Here is a 12,770-nt window from a genome sequence, read left to right on the forward strand (position 1 = left end):
ATGTTAGTACACTTTTTTGAGTTATTTGACTGTCTTCCAGGTATAATGGTCTATAATTCATCAAACAATACAATGTTCTTCTGTTACAGATCATCAACTGCTGTTTGTGGCTGGTGTCACAAATTGCAGGATCCAGGGTATGCATGTTTTTTTTGTTATGTAGTACAATATTTGATAAGTGAATATACTTATCTGCTTATGCAGATGTCATAATTAAAAATGTGCTTCCATTGCCGTGTTATTAAATATTTTACAGACCCTCCAGCCTAAACAACGGAAGATATGTGTGCTTGACTCTACCAAGCCTACGGGTTTTGGAGATTTGAACTATTTATCAATGCTCAGGTTTCCAGTCACTGCGTCTGAAGTTCAGGAACCGTTCACTGTTCCTATTAGAGTAGCATATTTTGGGAACCGTTCACTGTTCCTATTAGAGTTGCATATTTTGGGAACCGTTCACTGTTCCTATTAGAGTAGCATATTTTGGGAACCGTTCACTGTTCCTATTAGAGTAGCATATTTTGGGAACCGTTCACCGGTCCTATTAGATTTGCATATTTTGGGAACCGTTCACTGTTCCTATTAGAGTTGCATATTTTAGGAACCGTTCACTGTTCCTATTAGAGTTGCATATTTTAGGAACCGTTCACTGTTCCTATTAGAGTTGCATGTTTTGGGAACCGTTCACTGTTCCTAGTAGAGTTACATAATTCTTGTGCAGTGTTGTAAGGGAGCGCTCATTGACTGTATTGTACATGATTTATCTGTCTGGTGATGTGCTCATTTTATTTGTGGTGGCAATCTGCAGACCTACTGTTGACACAGAAAAAAAGATGATCAATAGTCATTGCAGATGTCAATTTATTCAAAACATATAAATATCTATACATATGTAATGCTGAGGTTCCATGTACTCTTAAGTTATTGCTAGGATACAGACAAAAATCCTGAGGCACTGACAATCATATCAGGAGCATTTAATCAATTGTCCGTGATGGATTCACTAGTAATGCGGTGGAGATGTACACTGAGGATGGTAGAGGCTACTCTTACATCTTAGATCAACCATTTCATAACAAACATCTTGATTGACAAAAAAAACAGCTGTGAGTGGCTCCTCTGTCTTTGTTGCATGACTGAGAGATTGATAGATCCATCATACCCACAGCCATCAGGCTTTTTAATTCCCTTGCAAATGGTAGATGAGCTGCAAGACAACTGAATTTCTGTTTGGGGAGTAATCAAGTCACTCTTATCTTATCTTGTTCCAAAATTATAAATGGAAGACTAAGTTTGGAGTCTTGCATAGTATTTCCATAGTTTTTTTATTTCATGGTGTGTTGTGTGTTGCTTTATGTTTTTTCGTAGCTCAATTGCAAAACAAGTAATACCTGGACCATGGACATTTGTCAATAAAAAGGTTAGGGCTGTTCTTAAATTTGATATGCCCTGTGAAATGTGCTATGTATTTACATTTTACTATTTAATTTATTTAAATAAATGAATTAATATGTAATCTAATTATTATTATTTTTTCTTTTTCAGAATGTCCCAACACAAGGAGCAACCCTTGACTGTGGTGTCTTCATGCTAATGGTGAGTTCTGAAGTTAATGAAGTGGTGGGATTTTGCACCTCATCATCAACACTTATAGCGTACACAGGCCCCAAGAAAAAACTAATACGATAGTCATACTTTGAATAATAATGACTTTTTGGATTGCAGTATGCACTATACATGGCACTGGAGTGGCACTTTGACTTCTCCCAGGTGAGAAATATTTAAGTGTGAGTTACTAATGGCCATACTGTATTTAAGGTTTGGAATTGCAATGACATATCTGTCTGCATCATCTAATAGGGAGATATGCCACATCTGAGGAGGTGGTGGTGCCAGCTCCTCCTGGAGAACATCCAGCAATGCATGTGTGTTTTTATTCATGTATTTATTAATTTCTTCTTTTTTTTAATCTTTTCTTTTGGGAGGGTTGTTTTTCACTGGTCTGATATCTGAATATTTTCTTTTAGGAAGAAGAACTCCCTCCATCCCCCACAATCCTTCACAGCCCCAGCCCATCAGCTGCCTGAGTTCGAGGCCAAAAAGGAAAGGTACTGTACAAAAGTGACTGTTAAATCAGGGTATGAACCCAACCGTGAATTCTTGTCCAGTACTTTCTAATTTTGTTTGTTAAACGTTTCTCAGTTTAAAATGTTATATTAGAAGGATCTAGTATAATTAATATGAAATATAATATAAAAATATAATATGAAATAATATGAAAATTTCCACGTAGGAAGAGAAGACGGTTGCATGGACCTCAGCCAGTAGAAGAACGGCCACTCCACATATCTATTGATATGGTATTTCATTAATAACTTTACTCACTACTTAATATCTGAACTAGCTGTAAAAAATTAACATAATAGTAATTACTCACCCTTTAAATTGTTTTATAAATGTCTTGCATTGTTCTATAAATGTCTTTTCCAAAAGAAAATATAAAAATGTAATGTTCATTATTTCAGTTGCCACCTCTAGTGTTGGAGGATATTTTTGCACTGGTTGTCCTCAGTGAAGGAGACGTGGCCATCCTGACCCTCTCCCTCGTTTGTCACCACTTCAGAGAAGTGGTGTCCACCAGGGTTTTTAGGAGGAAGGCACATTTTCTGTGGCTGAACAGTAAGATTTTGAAACACCAAACTCATGTTATACCCATAAACCGCACTTTTTTCCAAGTTGAATGAATTGGTCAAAATTGTCTTACAGGTGTGGCATCTTGGAGCAGGTTCTCGGCAGGGTATCGAGCTGAGTACTATAAAATGTATTCACTTGATACGTGCAGAGAGTGTAACATTACATACAAAAACTGCATTCCAGGTAAGCAAAATGTTAATATGATAGATATTTTTGTTATTACCTCCAGAGATTGTAGTAGAGCACATTTTGAAACATTTGAAATTGTCAGTAATGATATTCAAGATAAGCACCAAATTCTAAAAATTAAGTGGGGACTCAAAAAATAACTCTTAATAAATTAATAAATCTTTTATTTACCCACAGGCTACGCAGGAAGGGGGAAGAGAGGGGAGCTGCAGGGGATTTACAGCGAGAGCTCACACCCGGCCTTCTGCCCCAACTTCTGCCAGATGTGCTTCCCTGAGTAGAGTTGTGAATTTATCGGTGAGTGTGTCTTATCTCAAAACATTTTTCAAAGCTCTGACAATATTTGATTTTTTTCATCCTTCATGATACGAAGCCTGCAAGGCTAGTTCAGGCAGACGACTCATGCTGCGCCCATCGTGATGAACTGATAAGTCACATGCTCTCCTCATTCAAATAAGGCGTGCTATTTAAACCCCCCCCAGCTTACCTGCTCATCCCAGGCTATGCTGCTGCTGCTTAGATCTTGCTGCTGCTGCTCCTATGGGGTTTTGGAAACCCACCTCCTACCTAGCATCCACCTGTGGGCTCTGTTTTTATGTTTCCCGATGGATGGGTCTGCAAAGCAGATCATTAAAGGAACGAATAACCAAGGCAGAGCCTGTCGCCAAACCTGCTGCAGCTATGCTCAAGGATGCCTGTGCTGTGCAACCATGCTCAAGAATATGCTACGGCAAATCGAGTAACATGTTATGCTTTCCTTTCAGGAGGGACAGAGATGACAGGACATGACCCTCTCTCATCATTCATGCTTCATTTATTTGTTTTCTACTGCTTATATTGGTCAGTTATATGTTGATATGTTTAACAGGCCAATAAATGAAAATAATTTTCTTGAGTCCTTGAGTCATTTTATCTGTAGTTAGATGCTGCAGATGATTTTTCAGTCTGTGGTGGCAAGATTGTCGTTTTCTTTTCTCATTCTGCTGGTGAGGTGGCATCAGACACAAGGATGCAAGGCAAAAAAACTGGGAAAACTACTTGGTGGTGGAGAGATGTACACTGAAGATGAGAGGCCATTCAGAACAACCACCAGGATCATCCACTTCATAACATCTTTATGGATCAAGAAAAAAGGCATTGAAATAACTTGGTCTGCATGAATGCTGCACCAATATTATATGTGTGTATACATATATATATATAGATGTATATTTTATTTTTTTTGCCTGACCTACTGAAACATTTCTTTTGGTAATGATTTGCATTATTTGCTATCACTGGCTTTTTCCAATCATCTATCATTATGATATTCCATAAAAAGGGTTGCACTTTTTTACTTAACCAGTCAACTGAGAACCACTGCCCTTGATTACCTGGACAAGTCCCAAAATACACTCCACATAAACGGGCACATACAGTAACAAAGGCAGTGACACATCAATACAGGTCATGATGCTGTATAGGTGAGAAGGGGTGAAAAAAAGTTTTTCAAGGTATGTTTTTTAGACTGATGCAGACCTACATCATTGGAAGATAGTAAAATTATAGAAAAATTATATAATGCTTTCTTTGATTGTTGTACAGTCTAATTTTTATAGCCTATATAATTGATGTAGCCTATAAAATAATCACTCACTTCTCTGCATTTTGCTGTTCTCGGGTTTCCGTTAATGACAAACAATGACAAACCTATCTATTAATAGCAAAAACACAATATGTCGCTGCAAAAGACATTGCAAAGACAGTTTTTATAGGGTAGTAGTAGGGGAAAATCCTCCCCAGGCGCTGTTTCTACTGAGTTTCCGAAATCCCGACTGTCCCTGAACTTCTACGCAGAGCTTGGCGTGTGACGCGTGTGTCATGGGCGGGGCTTGACCTGCTGGACGGTCAAGCCCCGCCTCCCGCTGCAGACGATCCTAATAAAACAACACCTTATTAATACCATGGAAATATTTATGACTGGATTAATCAAGGTTCTCTGTTGTGCCGTCTGACCAGTGTTACGGCTCAAGGTGACCCCCTGGAAACGGGGTGCTCACGTGTAATTTCCTGCTACTGCAATTATGTTGAGCCCTCCCTACTGGAGAACACATGCAATTGCATCTTTAAATAATAAAGGGTTAAGTAGCCCTATATTCCATATGGGTTACACACTGATATGTACTACACTTTTTGTTTGGCTTCTCATTACTGATTACGGTTGTATATAGTTAGTTTAATAACTATTGTTCTTCCTTTGATATCAGCGTGGTCTCCTCATTCATGCCAGCTCTACTTGAGGCAAGTGGTCCTGACATAATGGGGGCTCGTCCAGCCGTTTTTTGATCCCGAGGTTGGTAGTTGGTGCCATCTATTCTTGATTCCCACTCAATGGCTGAGTGTGGTGTGTAGTCACGTCATTGGCGATATATTTTGTGAATCAAGTTGTGGTGGGCGTGGTTTGGACCTACCGGCTTCTGATCGCCGGTTGTTTGGTTTGGGGAGATCAGCGCTGATGATCTTTTCATTAAGTTTTGTTTTCAGGAAGATTAGGGAGTATTTGATTTAGCCACATACTTAGTACCCTGTGAAATGTGAATACCTTTTTCGAAAGCGAAACAATCAATCATTTGGAACTATTTTTGTCCCCATTCAAGAGTGCTTTCACACTTGGTTTGAAGGCTGTGTCACAGGGCACCGCTGTGCAAAATCGGCCGTATTGGCTTCTGTCAGGACGGTATGACTCTATCAGCATTTGGTGAGTAAATGATCCTGGTCCTCGGAAACAGTGTGAAGATAGGGTATAATATTGATGGGTAAATGTTTAGGGGGAAGGCTCTGATTGGTCTATTCTGCTGCGGGAACTGTATATCGCATTAGATATTGCAATATAGATTTTCTTTTGTGGTTAAATAGGATAATTACTGGAGTACCGTTGGTTAAGTATTGTTTTTTTTCTTTTTGGATTGTGTACATTGTTCGTTGGTTGGATTATCTGTGAGCATGCATCATGAGTGCATGTGATGACTTTTTGGCTGCTCCATCTGAGAGCTTATTGGTAGCCTTGACAAAAGAGCAGCTGATACAGGTGGCAGATCATTATTTGATTGAGTTGACAATTCGGTACCAGACCTTTCTGGTCCAATCAAACTATTGCCCAAAATGGACGAATTAACGTTTGATGAACGAAAATAACTTTTGCAAATGCAGTTAGACCAATGTCACGAAAATAAGCACGTAAGCTGTAATATCCGCACGTATCCACAAGGGAGCAGGACCAAACATATAAGCTGTAATAACTGCACAATAGCCACAAGGGGAGCAGGACCAAATATATAAGCTGTAATTACTGCTCATGCATCATCACACATACGAGGAAGCCCGAGGCGGGCTCTCAGATCATAGCCAATCAGAGCATCATCACACATATGAGGAAGCCGGAGGCGGTCTCCCAGATCATAGCCAATCAGAGCATGTACTACGTCATATAGGCTACGCCTACTCTGTATAGGAGCAGGATTGCGCCTCAGGGAGGCCAGAAACACACGGTAGCCCATCTAATGGTCGGCTGGTTGGACCTCTGTGCGCGTCATATACAATTCCCCTCTTGCTTCAGTTACCATACCGAAACAAATAAAGTGAGTCAAAAGCGAGCCTGATTCGAGTACCTTTTCTAAAGAACATGACACCAAACAAAATTAGAAATGGAGAAAAGGAAGTTTGAAATGGAACACAATAAATGGGAGTTGGGGCAAGAGTTAGAACAAACGAAAATCAAGGCTGTTGAAAGAGAGAAAGATTGATTGCTTGAGATGGAACGACTTCAACATAATGAGCGTGAACAAGAACAAGTTTGAGAGCTTGAGTGCATCAGGCTTAGGCTAGCAGCTGAGTATATACGCAGTGGCAGCGCCGGTGCGGCTCAGCGTTCAGACTTGGGGAGTATGATTAAGTTCCTTCCAAAATTCAATGAGCGTGATCCCGATGTTTTCTTTTCTTTATTTGAAAATGTTGCTGCAGATCAGATTTGGAGTAATGAGAATACAACTCTGACAGACTGTAGTAGTTGGCCGCGCACAAGAGACATTTGTGGCTTTGTCTTTTGAAGATAGGAGAAGTTATGTAAAGGTAAAATAGGCAGTGCTCAAGTCCTATGAACTCGTTCCCGAGGCATGTCAACAACGTTTTCGAAATTTGAGAAAATTCGAAAGGCAAACCCACTCTTAGGTAGCCAGGGAGCTCACATTTTTTTTAAATCGCTGGCTCACTGCAGAGGGTGTTGATAAGTTTGGTGGCTTGTGCGATTTTATGATGTTGGAACAGTTTAAAAACATATTGCCAGAATGCTTTGCCATGTATCTCAACAAACATAAAGTGAAGATAGCTGCCGAGGCTGCTGTCCTCGCTGATAGCTATGTGTTGAGGCATTAGAATCAGTTAGGCTTACGAGACTTCTCGCAACGTTATGACCATCGCGAACGTGACCACCAACGCAACGTGGTTCGTGGAAATGCGGGTCCTCCAGGGAGGTACGATCCCGGGCCTCGTAACAAAAGTGATGCGGACAGTGGATGTCATTATTGTCGGGGATTGGGCCATTGGAGAATGGTATGTCCATTTTTGCATAGAAAGGGTAGCACTGCTAGCGAAGTTAAGGATGTGGGCTGTGCGGCATGCGGCTGTGCCGCGCATTTGAGAAATTACCATAAGGTTAATGTGTTTCATTCAAATGCTGCACAGACTGACTGTGAGCATTCTGAGGTACCGAAGGAGAGAGAATGTGTAAAGGAAATGGATGATGTACCAAAAGCAACAACCATGTTTAACTATGCTCCTTTTATCACAGAGGGGTTTGTGTCAATGGGGGGAGATGCTCGAAGGGTACCAGTTAAAATAATGTGTGACACAGGAGCATCTTAAGCTTTATATGTCAATCATCTTTGCCTTTCTCCTCTTTATCTGACACGGGGAGTGTTGTTTTGATTCGGGGAATTGGCCTTCAGCCGTTTCCAGTGCATTGCACAGAATTCAGTTGCAGTCTGGTTTTGTGAATGCCGAATTATTATCGCTGACTCTGCCTATAGATAATATTGACGTGATTATCGGAAATAATTTGGGAGGGTTTGTGTGTGGCCTGAGAACTACAGCGTCTGAGGAGCTGATGTCTTGTAGATTTCCCAGAGGTGTTCACTACCTGCACTGTGACGCCAGCGATGGCTCGTGCGCAGACGGAGAGGGAGTCTGATGTATCCAAGACTGGTGCAGCTAAAATGTTTGTCCCTGTTATGTATTACTTCATAATTATAACGTAATAAGGATGTCTAGACCAGGAGTTGTAGTCAACATAGTTTTTACTGGATCTACATAACTGGGAACATTAATCAATGCGCACACATCGAACAGGCAACGCATACAACAAAAAGTAGTTCCTTCATTATGTGGGTATACCACATACATAACAATTCCTCCCTTCCAGCTTTGACCTAACCTGTAAACATCAGAAGGTAAGTACTGTGTTAGATAACTATAACTATAACAGAAATAAGACACTTAATCAATCTTCAAACAAACATCACTTGATTACAACAACAACAAAGGGGTGGTAGTCAGTCATGACTACAAATCAAGTCTCTGAGGTGCTCTGCGATTTCTCTCAGGGTAACGCCTGGGTGGAGAACGAGTGGAACTTGGTTGGCGTTCAGCAGCCCCTGTGGATTCAATGTCATCATCAAAGTCCTCTGGTGCTGTTGAAGCAACCTCCTCCGAGACTTCACGTGTTATTGAATCCTTAGCCATGGTACTGCAAGCCGTTGCCTCCAGTAGCTGGTCAACATGCCTGCGCCAGACCATGTCAGGCCCTACACGCACGGTGTACGTCAGTGGTCCGGTCTGTGACAGAATCTCCCCCAGCTGCCATTTCTGTTTTTTACCTCTATAGTCTCTCGCAAGCACTTGGTGTCCCACACTGAAGGTTCTCAGTTGTTTTCGTGTTTGTCCACTTGTACACTGTTTTTCCAGTACATGTTTGCGAATGTCTGGCTTTAGCAAATCCAACCGCGATCTCAGGTTCCTGCCCATGAACAGCATCGCTGTTGTCTGTCCCGTTGTAGCGTGTGCTGTGTTTCGATAAGCCAGCAGGAAGTTTGCCACTTTTTGTGGTAACAACGTTCCCTCCTTCCCACTTGCTTTCATCGACTGTTTGAAAGACTGTACAAAACGCTCCGCTAATCCATTTGTTGCAGGATGGTGAGGAGCTGAGGTAATGTGCTTGACACCATTCTTCCTGATGAACTTTTGGAACTCCTCCCCAGTGAACACGCTTGCATTGTCACTCACCAGTTGTTGAGGCAAACCCGTGCGTGAGAAGAGTGTTCGCAGCATGTCCACAGTTTGAGCAGATGTGGCCTGTTTCACAGTGAATACTTCGGGCCACTTTGAGTGGGCATCCACCACAATGAGGAACATCCGATCCATAAAGGGTCCTGCATAGTCAATGTGAATATGTTGCCATGGAGTAGTGGGCCACTCCCATGAGTGGAGGGGTGCTGTCTGGGGCTGGCGCTGTATCTGCTGGCACCCACTGCAGGTCTTAGCGAGGTTTTCAATTTGGCTGTCTATGCCAGGCCACCAGACGTAGCTTCTAGCAAGGCTTTTCATCTTTACTACACCGAGATGCCCTTCGTGCAGTGACTCAGCACTCTTGAACGCAGATTGGGTGGCACAATGACACGTGAGCCCCACATGACACAGCCTTGACACACTGATAGCTGGTCACGATGGGTGGAGTACTCAGGTAGCAGGGGGTAGCCATGAGTTGGCCATCCATTCAACGTCAACTCATATACCTTGGATACTGAGGGATCTCTGTTGGTTTCCTTTTGTATCTGAGCTCTTGTGACCGGAAGTGATTCCAGTTGGGTCAAGTGGAACGCGTCAGCTGGATCAGTCATGTTCCCCACCGGGTGTGGCTCGTGTGGGAGGCGTGAGAGTCCATCCGCGTTTCCGTGCTCTTCTGTTCCTTTAAATTCAATGGTGTAGGTGTGAGCACCTAGAAACAGAGCCCATCGTTGCAAGCGTGCCGCTGCCATTGCTGGAACACACTTTCGAGGGTTAAATATCGACACAAGGGGTTGATGGTCCGTGATCAATGTGAAATGCTTTCCGTATAGATATTGGTTAAACTTCTTCACCCCCCATACTAAACTCAAGCCTTCTCTGTCAATTTGGGCATAGTTGCATTCTGCAGCGTTTAGAGATCTTGACGCAAAAGCGATGGGCCGCTCCGTCCCATCAGGCATTCTGTGTGAGAGCACAGCGCCGATACCATACAGGGAAGCATCGCAGGCAAGGTGCAGAGGGAGACTGGGGTCAAAGTGGGTCAAAGACCTCCTCCGATGTGATGAGCTGTTTAGCAGTCTTAAACGCTCGTTCACAGTCTTTGGACCACTTCCATTTCTTGCCCAATTGTAGCAAACCATGCAGAGGGTGCAACACAGTGGAGAGGTTTGGAAGAAATTTGTGGTAGTAATTGATGAGGCCCAAGAATGAGCGCATCTGGCTCACATTCTCCGGCTTTGGTGCTCTCAGAACAGCATCGATTTTGTCCTGAGATTTGTGGAGTCCATGTCTGTCAATGATGTGACCACAATACTCAATTGAGTCTTTGAAGAACTCACATTTGTCCTTGTTGGCCCTCAATCCATACTCCTCCAATCTCAACAGAACTCTTTGTAGGTTTGTCAAGTGTGTCTCATCATCAACTCCCGTGACAATGATGTCATCCAGATAGCATTGGGTTCCCGACATCCCTTGGAGTACTTGGTCCATGGCGCGTTGCCATATCGCTGGGGCACTAGATATACCAAAGACCAATCTGTTGTATTGGTAAAGGCCTTTTGTGGTATTTATCGTCAGATACTTTCGTGAAGACTCCTCCATTTCCATCTGTAAGTATGCCTGAGCAAGGTCTATCTTTGAGAAACGCTCTCCACCTGCCAGGGACGCAAATATATCATCAATGCGTGGGAGGGGATACTGGTCTGCATGCAGGACAGGATTCACTGTGACCTTGAAGTCACCACAGATTCGTACAGCACCTGTCTTCTTGACCACGGGCACAATTGGTGTTGCCCATTCACACCAGTCGACTTTGGAAAGAATACCTAGATCCTCCAAGTGCTGTAGTTCTGCCTCCACCTTTGGGCGAATGGCGTAGGGCACAGGACGAGCCTTGTGGAATTTTGGTGTTGCATTTTCTTCGAGAACAACCTGTGCTTTCAGGTGCTTCAGGGTGCCTATTCCATCTTGGAAAACCTGTGCAGACTGTGTCAGTATCCGTTTTAGTCTTTCATCTGTAGTGCTTCTGTTTTCCTTTGAGGTGATCTGTATTGCCTTTATTGACTGCCAGTTGAGATGAATGTTTCTCATCCATTCACGTCCAAATAAAGGGACACCCTCACTCTGCAGCACATACAACTCCAACTTTTGCTTGTCCTTCACATGTTTCACTTTAACTTTCAATTTTCCCATAGGAGAGATGTTCTCCCCTGTGTATGTTTTCAGCATTACTGAGGTTGGTTTCAGTTTCACCTTTGGAAATGTACTCACATAATCTTTGTGGGAGATGATTGAGAGGGCAGATCCTGTATCCAACTCCATCTTTAATTTCACTCCCTCTACCTCAGGTGTCACCCATATGATGTTACGATCTGTCTCTTTAAGAGAATGAATTTTCAGACATGACAAATCTGCATTTGAATCGCTTGAATCAGTTTCACTGACCTGATGTACATTTCTGTCCCTCTTTCCTATTTTCCTTTGGTATGATTTGTTGTCACTTTGCTTCGACCTGCACATTTTCTGTATGTGTCCAGGTTTGTTGCACTGTCTACAGTCTTTATCTTTGAACCAGCACTCAGTTGGGTCATGTGAATTTTTCCCACACCGAAAACATGACTGTGTTCTATCCTTTGGTTTAGTGTGAAATTTATTCACAGAGCATTCTCCCATATTTTTAGTTTGCAATTGAATTGCGTCTTTTGCAACAGTTTCCATTGAAACGGCGATGTCATATGCCATATCCAGTGTTAGATCTCTCTTCGTCAAAAGTCTTTTCTGTGTATTGTCATTGTCCAATCCGCATACGAGCCTGTCTCTGAGTGCATCCAAAAGTCCCGCCCCGAAGTCACAATGTTCAGCCAATCTCCGCAGCTCCGCCATATATTCAGCTATAGACTCCATCTTTAACTGATCTCTCTTATGGAATCGGAAACGTTCGGCTATGACTAGTGGCTTCGGATTCAAGTGGCATTTTAACTAATCCACATTCTGTTGGAACGTTTTCTCAGACGGCTTATCCGGTATTGTGAGGTTACGTAGCAAATTGTATGTCTTAGCTCCCATCAGACTCAAAAGCACCGCAACCTTCTTCTCCTCCTCCACGTCATTTGCCACACAGTATTGTTCAAGTCTTTCCACATAAGCCGACCAATCTTCTACAGTACTGTCAAAACAATCCATCCGTCCAATATTCATTTTCACTTGTTTCGTTGCTCTTCACTCACTGTGAAACTTTTATCCGGTCACTTCTTCCGTAGGATACTCCGTAGCGTTTCCATTAACGCAGCCGCGGGATACAACACGATTCTCGTCGCCAATTGTTATGTATTACTTCATAATTATAACGTAATAAGGATGTCTAGACCAGGAGTTGTAGTCAACATAGTTTTTACTGGATCTACATAACTGGGAACATTAATCAATGCGCACACATAGAACAGGCAACGCATACAACAAAAAGTAGTTCCTTCATTATGTGGGTATACCACATACATAACAGTCCCTGACTTACCAACATCATTGTCAACCAATGAGGTGGTGGGGGATCAAACTGCAGCTAGTCCTGTGGC

The 12,770-nt window shown here is 42.5% G+C and overlaps 1 protein-coding gene across 1 annotated transcript; it reads left to right on the forward strand.

The window, feature by feature from the left end:
* Nucleotides 1–1,345: 1,345 nt before the first annotated feature.
* On the forward strand, nucleotides 1,346–3,715 carry LOC307073003 (uncharacterized protein). Its single transcript, XM_079732642.1, has 10 exons — nucleotides 1,346–1,420; nucleotides 1,546–1,596; nucleotides 1,726–1,770; nucleotides 1,861–1,925; nucleotides 2,028–2,108; nucleotides 2,294–2,360; nucleotides 2,526–2,679; nucleotides 2,767–2,877; nucleotides 3,061–3,180; nucleotides 3,648–3,715. Exons 1-9 carry the CDS (start codon nucleotides 1,355–1,357, stop codon nucleotides 3,162–3,164), a joined length of 744 nt encoding a protein of 247 aa, XP_079588768.1. The 5' UTR covers nucleotides 1,346–1,354; the 3' UTR covers nucleotides 3,165–3,180; nucleotides 3,648–3,715.
* The last annotated feature ends 9,055 nt before the right edge of the window (nucleotides 3,716–12,770 follow it).

Source organism: Pollachius pollachius (assembly GCF_949987615.1).
Source record: "Pollachius pollachius genome assembly, chromosome: 3".
NCBI lineage: Eukaryota > Metazoa > Chordata > Actinopteri > Gadiformes > Gadidae > Pollachius > Pollachius pollachius.